The following is a 15784-nucleotide window of genomic DNA, read 5'->3' on the forward strand; positions in this document are numbered from 1 at the left end:
TAATAGGTTTATTTATGCCTTAATAAAAGTCTTGTAATTTAGTTTTCCCTCTGCTAGGCAGGTCTTAATCTGTCATTACTTGTCTTATGATACTATCAGTGTAAGATGACAAGCATGGAAGAGCTTATTTACATTCAGTAGTACAGCAGATCTCCTGTTGCTGCAGCGAACTAAAATATTTACTTAAGAGTATAAACAGAAAAAATAACCCTGGCTTAAGTTAAAGATTTTCTTTTTATAGACTATGAAAGAAACAGCCAGAGGTACAAGGCAAACAGACAATGATCATTGATATTTTCACATTACAATTTCCATAATAAAGATCATTTATACATGAGATTGAGAATTATCTGTAAGCAAATAACAAAAAAAAACACATAATGAAGTCAAATATTCTATTTTCAAAGCCATTTTCCTGTTTGGTTTTGGAATACCACCACTCCAATGATTTCAGTGCTTAACTGGATATCGTTTTTGAGTACATGCTCTCCATTACTCCAGCTACTAGTAGATCTGCCTTTTCTTCATGACTAAGATGGCATGTTTARAATTAAAAATCTTATGAGGCATTTTTATCTTGCACTTCAACTAACTAAACATCCTCTACAAAAAAAAAAATATTATTCTTTTCATACCCAGAAAAARCTGCTATTGTAATGCTCTGCCTACTTTGGCAAGGATCTTCTCTTTTCCTTATGCTGGTTGCCTATTACTGATTACAATAAAAAAAAAATCTACCTTCACCAATTTAGCTCTTAGCATAGATTATCCTGTCATACTTGTATTTTAGCATCAAAGAACCTCTCTTTCTCCAATCATAATACATTTACTAGCTKATCATTTGGTTAAACCAATGTAAAATTAAAACTAGAATATTTTTATGGCCTTCCATATAAGATGATATCAAAACCTGCTCAAAAACTCTCCTCTGCCACGATGTTTGGTACATATCAAAAAAAGGATACCCTCAATGAGCTACTGTCCCTTCATTTTTCCCAGTATTTCCACTTGCTATCTCAGCTTATGAGATTCTTTGCCTGTCAGAAAACATCATTTCTCCACATGTGCAGCACCTAGCATGGCAGCCCCTTTCCCTATGTCTAGAATCACATATTTAACTGTATTAAAAATAAATTTTAAATAATAATTAAGACAATTGTGTTGTAGCATTTTTGAAATGATCATTCCACTTCACAACAACCACTCCCCTTAGCCAATACAGTTCAGTATACAAAACTTAAAAGCACTTCCCTGGAATAGGGAGAAATAACCATGTCCTCTATTTTTTTAATGAAAAGAAGCTTTGAATGAATACACATAAATATGTTAAAGTTAAGTWACTGATTGATTTCAAAGATGAAATGAAAACATACATCAACATCAATTTCACAAGGAACTGTATCTCTAATACTTGATAAGAAAATAGACTGTTTAAGTATACACATCTTAAGTACGCGTTGTAAAGGGTCAAGAATTGCCATAAAAGCAATAAATTATATACATTATGATGTGTCTAAGAAATTACTAACGCAAATACAGCTATATGACAATGAGCAAATAAGTCTTACATGAAACAATTTTTTTTAAAGTGTCAAATCTTACTTTGCTGAAAGATGAAAAAACAATTCCTGTTTACTCTCTTTTGGTAAAATTTAACAGTCAGCAGGATTAACTTACTACTATGCAAGACTAAAATGTCCATGTCAAATTTTTAAAGCTTTGTATATATGACAGGTGGCGATATTTGTATTGAAAACATTGGCCTTTACTTTCTCTGGTTTATCATAGTAGATATTCTTTTCAAACCATCCTAAAATATTAACCTCACAAAAAAAAAAAAAAAAAAAAAAAAAAAAAAAAAACAAAGCAAACCAAAAAAACCCAACACTGTAATGAACTTGAATTGAAATTGAAGCAAAGAGATCATTCCAAGGCATGCTGGAATGAGAACCAAACTAACAAGCACTATGAAGGGAAACGACCATCAATGTTGAACAAAAACCATTTCTTTGAAAGATCAAGAAAGGTGCCTCAAAATCACCAGAGCACACAAGTCCAGAAGTTCCCATGTCACCTGAGTGATCTGGATTTGGTTCTTTTCAGCTGCCTCAAATGCTTCCCCAGAACCTAACCATCTTTAAATGTAATTTCTAAGACACTGAATCATTCCATCTTGATGATCCAGACCGCATCTTCTTGTACCACTCTCTACTACAATATATAGTCTAATCTGGAACTGCCATTATTTAAAGACATGAAGAGAATAGATGCCTCTCAGATTGCCTATTTACAATTCAAAAAAAAACAAAAAAAACAACAATCATTGAATCTGAAGAATTAAGTCCTATTTAAAATATTACTTATAGAACATAATATAATTTTCTAAGTGTGGAAGCTTTCTTTCACATWCTTCTTCAGAGCCCAATTACTTCGATACTTCTGGAAATTTCAAGTCAAACTTTAAATTATTTATTACTAATTTTTCAACCAAATGTTCTTATGAGACTTGATCTCATGAGCAACAGAATTCAAGTAATACATGAGCAGTTAGACCTTGAGGTTCTGTGAAAATTACTTAAAATAGAGATAAGAAAGAATCGGCAAATTGACGGTGGCCATAACATTCCCAAAATGGCTCTTCCTAATTCTCAAAATCAAGCCTGTGTCAAATGCAGAGATATCTCGTAAGGAGACCACCAGAATGCTCATATACTTAAACTAGCAAAATATCACGACATTTAGGGTATTCTAACTAGTCAATTCAGCACATCTGTGCTGCTGCTGAGTTTCTCTCAAGTCTTCTCCAGTTTGTTGTTCCTACACAACACTGTATACACAGGAACACTTGCAGCATAAATCCTGTAAATATTCTGAAATATAGTTCAAGCWTTGCTTTGTAAGGATGTAAATTTAAGTTACTGGAAACAGGATGATCAAAGAAGAGAGCACCCGATATTGAATCAAAACACTTCTGATTCAATGTCTTCTGGTACCAGTTTGCTGTTTAGGCTTCTGGGAAATTAATCACCTTTTCTCTGCCCTGCCTTTTCCATCTATTCATGTAAATTATCCCTCCTTAAATATCCTTTATTCTGTGACAGAAGTGTTAGCATTTTAAAACCATAAATTACTAAAGAACTAAGGATGGCAGCAATGCAGATGAACCAATCAAAATCTTACATCAGTTCTGTCTGYACATAAATTAAGGAAAACAGCTAACAGTGGGAATCACGAGGTGAATTTCCAGAGACTGGCACTACCATTTTCCATGGGCATTGTATAATTCTATACAAGCAGAGACTAAGAAAATTAGGAAATCTAAACACAAACCTAATTAGGCATAAACTTAGAGGGGGAACTAAATGGAGACATAAAATAAAGGCTGCCCATACATTGTGTAAATTGAGAGCATTTTATTTCTCTCTCAAAACCCGTAAGATAGTAACTAAAATACATAAAAATAGTATCCATGAAATGCAATTGTTTTTCAGATTTGGAAATTCTAAATTCACATCCTATAAAACACAGTAGGAAATTATTTCCTTTCAGTCAGCACCTGTAATGTCCCAAATTGAATATGTGTCAATTTTAGAGCCTGTCCTTAGGAACACATAGATCAAATAAAACAAAATTACATCCATTTTCTCTATGGGAAAAATTAGGTTGAGCTCCAGGAAGCCCCTTTGTGAACATTAGACTAGTGGAAAAAGGTAACTAGGAGCCTTGTAAAAGTTACTTCATTTGAAGGTTTTAAAAATAGGTTAGCCAAAAATCTATCGGTGTGGCATCGATTATTTTAATATCTCACAACCAAACAAATAGGTTAGCCAAGAATCTATTGGTGTGGCGTAGATTATTTTAATATCTCACAACCAAATAGGCAAAACAGTATATATGTTTTCTAAAAACACTCTCCAGTCTTCTGTTCCTGTGACTCTATACACCAAAAGGATAAAGTATGATATCACCAATTAAGAAGAATTTAATCTGTTCCAAGAACACAGCTCTCAGAAGATTTGATCCAGAATAGTTCAGATAAATCCTAAAAATTGAGATGATGTAACCATCCTCATTATTTTTTTTCATTTTTTACTACAAGAATATACTTTTTYAATTACCTGTTTTGTTAATGACATCCTGCAATTCAGTGACGGAACTGGTTACTGCAGCAAGGAGGTTAGAACTACCAAACCAGCTGAGTGCTTCCACACTGTCAAGCTCTTGCTTTTCACAACCTGTAAAATACAATTGTACATACTCATATAACTGAATAACTTAGATAAGGCACGCTACTTTCTCTATCAGAAATTGACTAAAGCYATAAGTATATAAGCCACAGACTACTTTCAGGACAAATTAGACTGTATTAAATATGCTTCTAAAAGCACTRAAACAGAAAAGTAGATTAATCTTCTAGTTTGGAAAGGGGTTTTTATACCATTTTTCCTTGTAGAAGGAAGCATGATTTGGTTTGGTAACAGAAAGGGACAAGACTCCATAATCTCTAAAGAAAATCTAGAATCTTACACTAATATTTTACTTGAATCATAATAAACTTTTTTCATTTTTCAGGAAGGAAATAAGTTCTGTAAGTTATTAATAAAAGAATAGACCTTATAAAAAATATGTTGAGGGTAAATTATGTATAAATGTTTCAAGAAATTTATCATATAGAGCTGATGCAGTAGCACTTAATTCTGAAATCGATAATACAAATATTGAGGCTATCAAATAATTGGAGTTCATGTGTGTAGTTGCAACTTTACTTGCACTGCTAAACAGACTATGCATTTCCTTTTAGGAGAAATTACATTTATCAAGTAATCTAAAAATTAGAAATTCAGAAATTATACTTGTCAAAATGTCATTAAATTTGTAATTGCACTCTGYTATGCATAACATTACTATGTGTTATTCACTAACCATGTCATTTGACACAACATTCATCTAAGAAGAAAAAATTAGCTTACCTGACTGACTAYGCTTGCCTTTGGATTCTCCCACACAAACTGGAATTCCAATGCCTTCTTTTAAGCCATTTGTCCAAGTGAAGAGGGAACTAGAAGACTGTGCTAAAACTTTAAGTCTGTTGGCTGCCAAAAYTGCAATCACAGCTCTTCGAAATACATAAATCAGGCCTTGGGACTTTCTTTTCTTTATTTTTGCTTCATCTTCATGGTTTTCCTCATCATCAGAGAGGGCATGAACTAGGGTCCTAATTTTCTGGTTCACTAATTCATAAATGTTGGCCTGATCCTGGAGAAGGTCTCTTTGGGAAGACATAGCACACAATCGGCYATAGAGAGGACATAGGGCACCCGCCAACAGTGCACAGGCAGCCAGGAGAGAGGAATGCTCCTTCTGAAACTGTGTTAACGTGTTCTTCACAGAAATGCTTTCAAGGGACAATTTCTCTTGACTTTTTTCAAGGGCATAAACTTTTTCCTTATTTTTCTCTGCTGTTTCTTGGTATTCCTGGGATAAGAGGAAAACACAAAAAACAAAACCAGAAGAAATTTTAATGATGAGTGTTTTTAAAATCATTTATACCTAGACAAAAGCTAAAAGAAAATTCTTTTTTTTTCTTCACATTCAAGTAAAACACTAAAGGAGCAAATATTATTAGTTATGATGACAAAAGCAAATTTTCTAATAAACAGTTACAGAATGAAAACAGACAATATGAGAAAAGTTTGCACAATCTTCTGTGACAAATGGATTCCTGGCTCCTGATGACAATCCCTTGTATGCCAATAGCCTACACAAGATGCAACAGCACCTGCTTGTCCACAATGCAGTTGTACGAGTTGACTTAACAGTAAGCAATTATATGATCCATTTTCAGAAGGAACATTGTTCTACAAAGTAGAAATAAGGTTAGTATAAGGGACAGGAAAAAAAATAAGGAAGGCTCTGGAACACAAACGTAGACAGATTGGCAGCAGCTGGAACAGGGGAAGTAAAGGTGATCTCTTAATTACTTTGTAATCAACCCCCTACTTATATATTCACAGATTAATTAGGTYTCATACAGAATGAGTTTTCAAAAGAACCGTGTAATACAGATGTTTTTATTCTGACTAAAGATTCTTTTAAGTTGCAGAACCCTTTTTTTTCCTCTATATGCCTTGAAATATGGAAAGAGGGAGATTAAAAATAGGAAACTGGTCCAGGGAAATGAAGATGCTAACAAGTCAKGAAATACCCAGACTACAGTTAGATGATGCAGACTGCAGTACTTGCACAGGAATCAAGACACTATTCTGGGAGACTGAGACTGGGTTCTTGATGCATGAGAGCCTCCTGTGATTGGCACACTGACTACATTTAAGCAAGATCCACTGGTACAGAGAGATAATAAATTTCAGGCACTGTTCACAAAGAGTCCACAAGCTCAAGCTGTAGCTTATGCTTCAGCTACAATATGTGGTTGCAGAAAAGGCAAACATGATTGGAATTACAAGTCCACATGATGAAGAAAACTGAGGATTGTGCTGAACTGCAGATACCTCTCTTAGAGCTATAGATAATTTTGTTGAACATGGAGTGACAATATTCCTGTTAGCAGCGGTCTAAAAGGAAGCAATATGGTATCATCCAGCCACATTCTCCTGCATTCTCTTTAATAAAGTGATGAGCAGGGCACCCTAGTTTCTTTTCCCTCCTTCATTCTGCAAGCACAAAAGGGAAAAAAAACCCCACACAGCTACCCCTAGAATGAAAATAGAAGATTCCACGCTTCTATAGAGATATACCCTAGTCAGTTCAAAATGTCTTTGACCAAATAAATATTTTATTATTTTTCTGGAAGGGAAAGAATTTGTAATGCTATTAAAATACTTCAAGTGATACAAAAATAGAGTAGGCCACTAAAAGACTTAATTTCAAAATGCAATTTACAGGCCACATATGTCACTTTACTATGCCAAAATAAAGAATGTAYATGGACAATACTTTCAGTGCTACTGCATTATTTACAATGTTTGATTTTTATAGATAAAAACCCTGATAGCATGACTGGARGGAACTGAAAAGGTAAGCCAAATTTAGAAAACAACCTATGGTTTCTGGCCATCACAGGTGAAAGGCCAATATCTAAGTAAACAAACTGTGATCCCTACAGGGCTGTTGGGCAGCAATACCAACATTCAATGCTCTTGCTAATTAAAGTGCTTTTTTAATGCTTTTTGTGATAAGGTAATATGCAAAAGTAAATAATTCAACCTCTGACTTCAGAATTCTAAGTTTTGCAAGAAAATATACCTTCTTTCTTTTACTAGCTAATGATTTCTTTTGTTACACTGTTTCTATAGTTTTCTTTAAAGCTTAAAAACACAGTTATTGAATGAGACATGGACTCTCCTTAAACATTGGTAAGCTGTTTTCATTTGGTGTTTGAGCTTTGAGGGGTGCCTGACTGGGCTGCAGAGCTTCATCAATTCCAAGAAACCTCAACAAAAAAATTAGGTGCTACTAGCAAAACAATTTTATCCCATTTCTTACAACACCCTTACCCTTTCCTCTGGCATGGAAACAGAAATATTATGACAAAAATATTCTATGAAAACTAGAAATATTATGACACAGAGACTTAAAAATATTTTCCTTTTGCAGCTCTGACATAGCATAGATTGCAGTAGAAGGCACAGGGCCCACTCCCACATGTACTAAAGCTGCCCCCAAGGAGGGGGCAAGCAAGCAGGCACGTGATGAACAGAGGGGGCAAACAGGGCATGAGACATGAGCCAGGGCACCAAGACACAGTTTGCACAGGCAGGGCTAGCAGGAAGGGCACTGAGGTGCTGCCAGCTCAAGCATTAGCTCAGTTGGTGGTCTTCACCCTCACTGAGAGTGCTCAGGTGTGGTGTTTGCTTGGACAGAAGCGCACACCAGAAAGGATGGGGCAATCCAGATGGAGTGCCCATGAAACCRTTCAAGGGTCCAGGTCTCAGGCTGCAGGGACTGCCAGAGACACCAGCTGTGTGAGGTGTGATCAGGCAGATGCACAGTCCAATGCCAGAGATGAGAGACAAAATAGAAAAACGAAGAAGTATTAGGGAGACTGATGATGAGACTGAGTGGTGGAACCACACCTCAGACAAATGCACCCAACTGTCCAGTTCACATGAACTTTGCTTTGGCAGGGGGTTTGGGCTACACGATCTGCATTTGTCCGTTCCAAACATAACAATTCTGTGATTCTCATCAGTGTCTACAAGTATCTAAAAGGAGAATGTATCCAGGCTCTGCTTGGTGATGCTAAGCAATAGCACAAAAGGCAACAGGCACAAACTGATGCACAGGAAGTTACACCTGAATATGAGGAAGAATTTACTGTGCAGGTGATCACACACTGGCACAGAGTGCCTAATGAGGTTGTGGATCTCCCTCAATGGAGATATTCAAGAACCATTTGGACACAATTCTGTGCAATGTACTCTAGCATGAATCTGCTTGAGCAGGGGGGTTGCACAAGATGACCCACTGTGGTTCCTTCCACCCTACCCCATTATGAGATTCCTGTAGTTCAGCTGTTTTATTTTTCCAAATATATATATATACACACCTATACCTATAAACAACATCAACAGTCCCATGCTCCCTTTGCTGGGCTTTAAGTACATGGGCCAGACATGCCTACCAAAGACACCTGGTCGGTCAGGAGCAGTATAGTTACACATACTCCTCTTCCTCCTTTTGCACTGATTGCAGGGACTTTTCATGCAACTGCAGTATGTCACAACCTCAATCTAATTCACCTGCCTAGCTGTAAAAGGCCTCCAATCAAGAAAAAATAAACTAACATTTTTTTTTGYTTTCTCCCTAGGGAACTTCTTCCTTTTCCTATTTAGGAAACCTTTTTCTGTTGAAATTAACATTTCTTAAGTACTTACAGCATTTTTCTCTTAAAATATGTTTTTGCATACCAGAACAAAACCCTTCGATTTTAAGTGGTTGCCACAAAAAATGGGTAGAGATTAATAAACGTCTATATAATAAACAAACAACAACTGGTAGTTAAAATTCAGAGGACATTTCCTATGAGACTATAAATAATAAATAATTTCTGTGAGGCTAAGGAACAGGAATAGTAACATTTTCAAAATGGCACACTATCAAATCAAGACTAGACTCCTGCTACAAAAGGCAAAGAAAAAGGACATGCATTTTAAGCTCCACTGACTCTCCAAACATGGAGACCACTGACAAAGAATGGTATCTACAGAGTGCCTTGTTTATTGTGGATCTGTGATAAGGCTACTCTGAGAATTTCTGTCCWATAGAAAAACAGTAAAACTGCTTTCTGATTACACCATCCATCTGACTTACAGTACCAGCTGTGAAGTAGTAGCTATTAACATTCACAGATCCTGTTGCGGAACCAGGGACCCTGAACAGTACTGGCTGGGGACAGAAGCAGTAGCAGGTGTCATTGCYACTAAAAACTCCAGATTTTGCAGAGTTTTAATTATAAGGAAACCATTCAAATAAGCCCTAGCTCTCTAGTGCAGTTCTAATAAATGAAAACAATAATTTTCAAGATACATTACTCACACTGCTGCGCTGTTAGAGCTCTCTATTAATTCTTGAGAATGTGAACTGACACTTCATGGTTTGCCTTCACACAGGTATCAACAATTTGGAAAACTAAACCAGTCTCAACACAGGACCTCTGARGTGAAAATATCTTGAAGTAGTCATGAAACACTCATTGAGGACAAAGTTACAAATAAAAGGAAGCATCCTATGATATACCATTAACTTGGTGCAGGGTAGCAAAAATCACTCACCTTTCCTTTTCAGAAAGGAACTAAACCCTACAAGGGGTTATTTCACATAAGTACTTGCAATTAACACTCAAATCTTTGGATAGAAAATGCAGCCAATTGTTATAGTTTCCTTGTAGTGCTAGAGTAAGTGTCCTAGAGTGAGGAGACCCCCAACTGTACAATGAAACACTAGCAAATTATCTTCCACTGAACTGATTATATGTTTCCTACAAAATTTAATGAATAAAGCTTGCTAAAATAATTAAACTTAAATATTGCATTCTGCATCTTCATGTAATCACTGGGAGTCAGTAAATCTTAAAGATTGTCTGAAGACATTCTGTAATGTGCGGCACATTGTCCCTTGTTTCCTTTCGAAACAAGGCTATGACATTAGTCTGTCTGCACACCTCTGACCAAACAAAGCAGTGATCTTGCAGACCTAGACGGCTAACTGGCTCAAAATGCAATAGGTAAAATACAATTAAGCCATGAAAAAAGGCAATAAGGACTAGGACGGCCCTAGCAAAAGACATTCATGGACCTTACGGATCCCAGGAAGGGAAAGGTTTGATTTGGTATTTGCAATTGAAAGTCGGCCACAACTTAGAAATCAAGAAGAAATTAGACTGTTTTCCTGACAGTTTGACATTGAATGGTAAGAAAGACGAACTGGAACATGAGATGGAAAAGAAATTGTTGATATCTAAGTGTATAGTGACATTATTTAGATACTGCACTATCTAGATCAAAAAACTACCAGCTTGCACTCCAATATTACATAATCTGTGCTGAAAAACACACCCAAATGTTTCCAAGGGAAACCATTTCCTTTTTAGAAACTCAGTAGTCCTGTACAGCTAGCTGACAGATTAATTTTTTTCCAAAAGACATGCCTAATATGCACTCCACAAGAGAGAGATACTTTTCTCTATATGCTCTACATGTTCATATCTATTCAAATTAGCTGGGGAGACAGGCAGATTCAGCACTATCCCAAAGAATGGTGCCCTACTGCAGAGCACCAATTTTTTGCAAAATATTAGAGTTTTTGAAGACATGACCTATCATCCATTGGAAGAAGAAATCTAAATTGTGTAACTCCACTTTTTCTTTAGGAAGGGAATGTAATTTTAAAAACCAAAATTAAGYTTCCTTATTTCACCATTCTTTTTGTTGGCAAATGAAAGCCATAAGCTGAAACTGCATGATGTTGAGAAAACTTAATATAAATCTTGATTCTACTTATTCCACTTATAGGGATGTTTTTAGCCTTGTCAATATCCAATGTGAAATGTAAACATCAACCAAAAAATAGCCTCAAAACTATAACAATTATATAACTATTATATTATTATTTGTTATTATTATATAACAATTATATAACTATAATAATATAACTATTACAATCCTAAGAAGTCACCATAAACTGCCAAAAAGAACACTTCACATTTTTCAGCACCTAAAGACTTCCAAGCTTAAAATCTGAGTCAAATACAACATTCTTCAGATGATATAACTTGCAGGTGACAGCCCTAAGTAGYAAGACATACCTTATTTCCTCTGGTTCACAAGACTTTTAATTGAAACACATGTAAATTAATGTAATTGAAAAGATGGTGAGTGGTGGTTGTAGAATAAAATTAAACATTTTAAATTGCAAATAACTTATCTAACAATCAGTGCCAACCGTTTTACACTTCTGACCCATGGCTCACTGTAGCATCTGAGTCCTTGAATACTGTTGAAATCTACCACTGTAACTAATTGGTTTTTAGGGTCAGAATGTATATAACTAAATTTATCCCCAGATGACACCATATTACTGTTACTCTACACAGTCTTTGCAAAGCATGACACTAAAAAAAAAAAAAAAAAAAAACCACATTGCCCCATGTAACTCTTAAACCAAGCAAATTCAATCTTACAGCCTTAACATTCTCTAAAAAACAAACTAGCAACTGTAGGCCAAATTAGGCAATTCACTTCTGGAATGTTTTGCCAAAGTATTTTTTTTTTTCTTATTATAAATGCAGTTAACAATAGCATAGAGTTTGGGGGATTTTTTAATTTTAAACATTCTTAAACTTGTTAGGGGTTCAAACTACTGAAATAATCCATTAAATATTTACAAGAAAAAACCAATCAGAAGTTCATAGCACCATACCTGTGCCCTTGCATGAACTTCCCCAAGGAGATCTGAGTACTGCTGTTCCAGATACATTTTTTCTTTCTGCCAACAGCTTGCCTGTGCTTTCATCTGTTCAGCCATTTTGTTAAAAGCCTCCTCCTGGCTCTGTTGAAGCTCCTTCATTGTATTGGACTTGTTTTTACAAACATATTCTAGGTGAGATATCTGTGCGACAAGCAATTAAAAAGAAATTCTTTTACCGTTCTAAACACCTTTTTACTTTATTGTACATACCAATTTAACCAAAAGATGATCCCAGCAAAAAATCTAAACTGCAGTTTCTTCAACATATTCATTAAAACTATGTAAGAGACTTTCATGACAGATTATTTACTTGAGTTATATAACAAAATGAACAAAAAACTGGTTTTAGTTTTGCCATTGTTGTACCATGTTGCAGACATTTTGTTTTCTTTGCTGAAAACCTGAACCGGATGCTTTTTTTTTTTTTTTTTTACACAAATGCATTAAATCTTGTCTGCTAAAGTAACAATCTGAGCATACCAATCATTTAGAAATTTGCAAGAATTGCAAATAATAACTAAAAAACAGTGTTTCATTTAATTTTTGTTTTAGTGGAAATCTAAGACATTAGATTAATTTACAGTCTTTCATTTAATTTTTGTTTTAGTGGAAATCTAAGACATTAATCTAAGTATTAAATGAATTTCAGGACATATAAAAGTTGTTCTCAACAAGCACAAATGGAGTCACTCTGTGGTTAACTTTGGAGCTCCCACACAAAGTAAATGGAGAAATTAATCAAAGTAACAAYAATCTTTAAATAAATAAACACTTCATTACTAGAGTATCAGGAAGCTACTTTTCAAATAGGTCACACTGAAAWGCAGGAGAAAGATTGTGTTCAAAAGAAAGAGGGTAAAACACAAGTGACATACTTCAAAATCCCTGAAAAGCTGGTAAGTACATGAAGAGAGCCCTAGAGACCTCACAGTCAATATCAATAACCATACTAAATTAAAAAGCAAGAAAYGATATGACACAACACCCCCAAACACCATCAATAATGTTAACTCCCTTCTCTTCCATTCCCTTTCCTCCTTTACTTTGAAACTAAAATAAAAAAGTACATCAAATGTTCATAATACAGTTGTTATCCTACCCCCTTTAGAAAGGTGGTAGGTCCAACTGACTAGTGGGGTATTTATTAAATAATGGGAAGACTTAAGACAATTCACTGTAACCAGCCCTGCACCTTACTCAGACCAGAAGAGTGGTCACAACTCCAGAAGACAAATGTCTGAAGGTGCTGTTGCCTTAGTATGTCTCAAAAAAATGTCAGTACAGATAAGTTCTGGAGTTGCTATACTAGTCTTGGASTCCAGACTAAAATCCTGAAGACTGMCATATGTTAGTCTGTGGAGTCAGTTTAATTTATTTAAAATGATGTCTTTTCTTTCCTAAAAATGCAAGGATTTCTGGAGAGAAAGCCCCATAAGCTTACTTACATCAACATAGCTCCAGAAAGTACAGCTACTCCTTATAACYAATATTGATGTGTTTTATAAAAACAGGTATTTTCTATTCCTGTTTCTGAATACAATTATATAATCCATGACTTACAATTAAATGAAAAAAAAATAAACTGTCATTCTTTCAAACAGTACCTCTGAATAATAAAATGTAATTTAAAGGCAATATTCCTGGAGTAAGTGCATTTTGTTTCTGTTTTATGGTAAAATAAAGACTTGCTTTATTAGTGTAAATGACTAAGTTCTTTGAATTGCTTCATCAGTAAGATTAATTTATTTTCTTTTAATTAGGTCCCTGTGGCTAATATTGGCTAGTACTATTAGCATGTCCTGCACTGAAAGTGGAGCTTAGAGACTTCATACAGACTTCAGTCACATTTACATGCCCACAGCAATGGCATCAAACTGAGTTGTAGACAAGCCATAATTAATGGTATTGAATTATTAACGTCCAAATTCTTTTTGAAATAAGATGAATGTCAGTCCTTTTTAATGATACTGCGATGTGGACAAATGTCACTGAATTTAATAGAGGTAGCTGGTGCCTAAGGACACTTACCTTCTCATTAGCCCTGTTGAGGTCTGAGATCAGGGCATCAACATTCTCCTGCAAGACTACACAAAGCTCAGGCCACGAGAATCTATCTAGGATGCCTTCTGGTTGTTTTATAAGCACACAGCCTGCTATCAAATGCTGGTACAAGCTATGGAGGAATGTTAGTTTCTCCTGAAACAAAAAGAAAAATTACATTTTGTATCCGAACAGCGTTAGAATTGAAAGACATGCATTACATGGGCAATAATATGAACTGCATGCAGGTGAAAAAAAGCCCACATAGCTCATTCTCAAACCTTTTTAACAATTCCTCAATTGCTAATATTTGCAAACATATTGAAGCCAATGTAAGAAATAGGTTTTTACAAAATTTGTCTATTTAGACATAATAAATAAATAGACTATATAAACACAGGACAGTCCTGCTGTCACCACAACCATTATCTGATATAGATAAAAAATTCCATGCTATTAGTACATGCAATTTATTTATTTATGCTAAACTTTCAGTTATATTCAAACTGTTCACTTGCAACAACAGCAAAGCATGCAGAAAATTGCCTGATAGACTTAGCAACACAACACACCATTTATACAACTATCACTCGAATGTCTTTYTAAAATTGTTTTTGTATGGATTATGTATGAGACTAAATGGCCAGACAAAATAGSCTTATAGCTTCATCTGTTAAATTCCACAAGCCCTGCCTCATTCATTTACATTGACTTTAGTCAGTAATATAATAAATTGATGCAAGTTACAAATAAAYTTTAGCAACAATGGCATGCCATAGAAATTCCAGTTTTCATGCTTTTAGTACATATACRTAACTCAGCAACTTTGAATAAGACAACAATAGCAAACTGTACCTCAAAAGTCACAATGTAAACCATTGTAAAGGTTCCCATTGTTTTYCAGGGGCCTTGGTTGAGGTTTATATTAAGAAATTGTGGATGGCTGAGAYGGGAAACTAGGGGTTTTCTGAGCCCTTTCCATTATACTTAGGASCATTTTCTCACAATTATTTTATGGTTTAATTTTAGGCAATTAAAAAGCAATTGTAGTTTCGTTAAACTTTTTCTAATACATCTGCAAATTCCCCAAGAAAAATCCAGTGTGCCACCATCATTACTTTTTTGTTTGAGCTGTGATAAAGCTAGGATGATAATTATCCATTTGGAGCAAAAAAAMCAGAATTCCAAGACCCCAAATCAATTCACACATGTTGAATGCAACCACAGAGTTGTAGACATGCTGAYTTTACAATATAGCCAGACTTCTAGTTTCCTTCACTTTAATCATTATCTGATGTGTGTAACAATTTCAGCTGCTTCATGTGGACTCCATTTAAATACCAGACTGTAAAAGAGGTGGAAAGAATGTTTCCTTTTACTCAGTTGGCATCCATGTCCAAATTTGTGGAAGTAATGAGCTCAATATGCACAACAACTACATCATTGCCATCACTAGTATAGAAACACTTCATTGGGTGGAAAAAGCAACAAAATTAACATCTGTTATTACATATAAGGAGCGAGATAATAGTTCTGAAATACAGCATTGTGAACCCATTCCCACATACAGMACACCACAATTAGCTAACAGATGAAAAATAAAAATTTCTAGGTTTTGTGGCATGCATGCAAAACTACATCAATTCCATATTTGCTATCTATCAATTGCCATGCGGATCAGTAATTAACACATGACAGTGACACTGTTGTATATTTCAATTGTAAAACATTTCTTTTAACTTTTAATTTGAAAGAAAGA

General features: G+C 35.1%; 1 protein-coding gene across 6 annotated transcripts in view; it reads right to left on the reverse strand.

Moving 5' to 3' along the window:
- The window catches only part of CCDC171 (coiled-coil domain containing 171), a 146441-nt gene that overhangs the window by 75027 nt on the left and 55630 nt on the right, over positions 1-15784 (reverse strand). For all 6 annotated transcript variants that reach the window (XM_057379641.1, XM_057379643.1, XM_057379644.1 and 3 more), the window contains 4 exons: positions 14014-14181; positions 11938-12126; positions 4971-5475; positions 4119-4235 (listed from right to left, as the gene is read on the reverse strand). In XM_057379641.1, the coding sequence (XP_057235624.1) occupies positions 4119-4235; positions 4971-5475; positions 11938-12126; positions 14014-14181 (979 nt within the window). The remainder of the gene's footprint in view (positions 1-4118; positions 4236-4970; positions 5476-11937; positions 12127-14013; positions 14182-15784) is intronic.

This window comes from Malurus melanocephalus, unplaced genomic scaffold (assembly GCF_030028575.1).
Source record: "Malurus melanocephalus ecotype Western Australia unplaced genomic scaffold, MMel_1.1 scaffold_414, whole genome shotgun sequence".
Taxonomy (NCBI): domain Eukaryota; kingdom Metazoa; phylum Chordata; class Aves; order Passeriformes; family Maluridae; genus Malurus; species Malurus melanocephalus.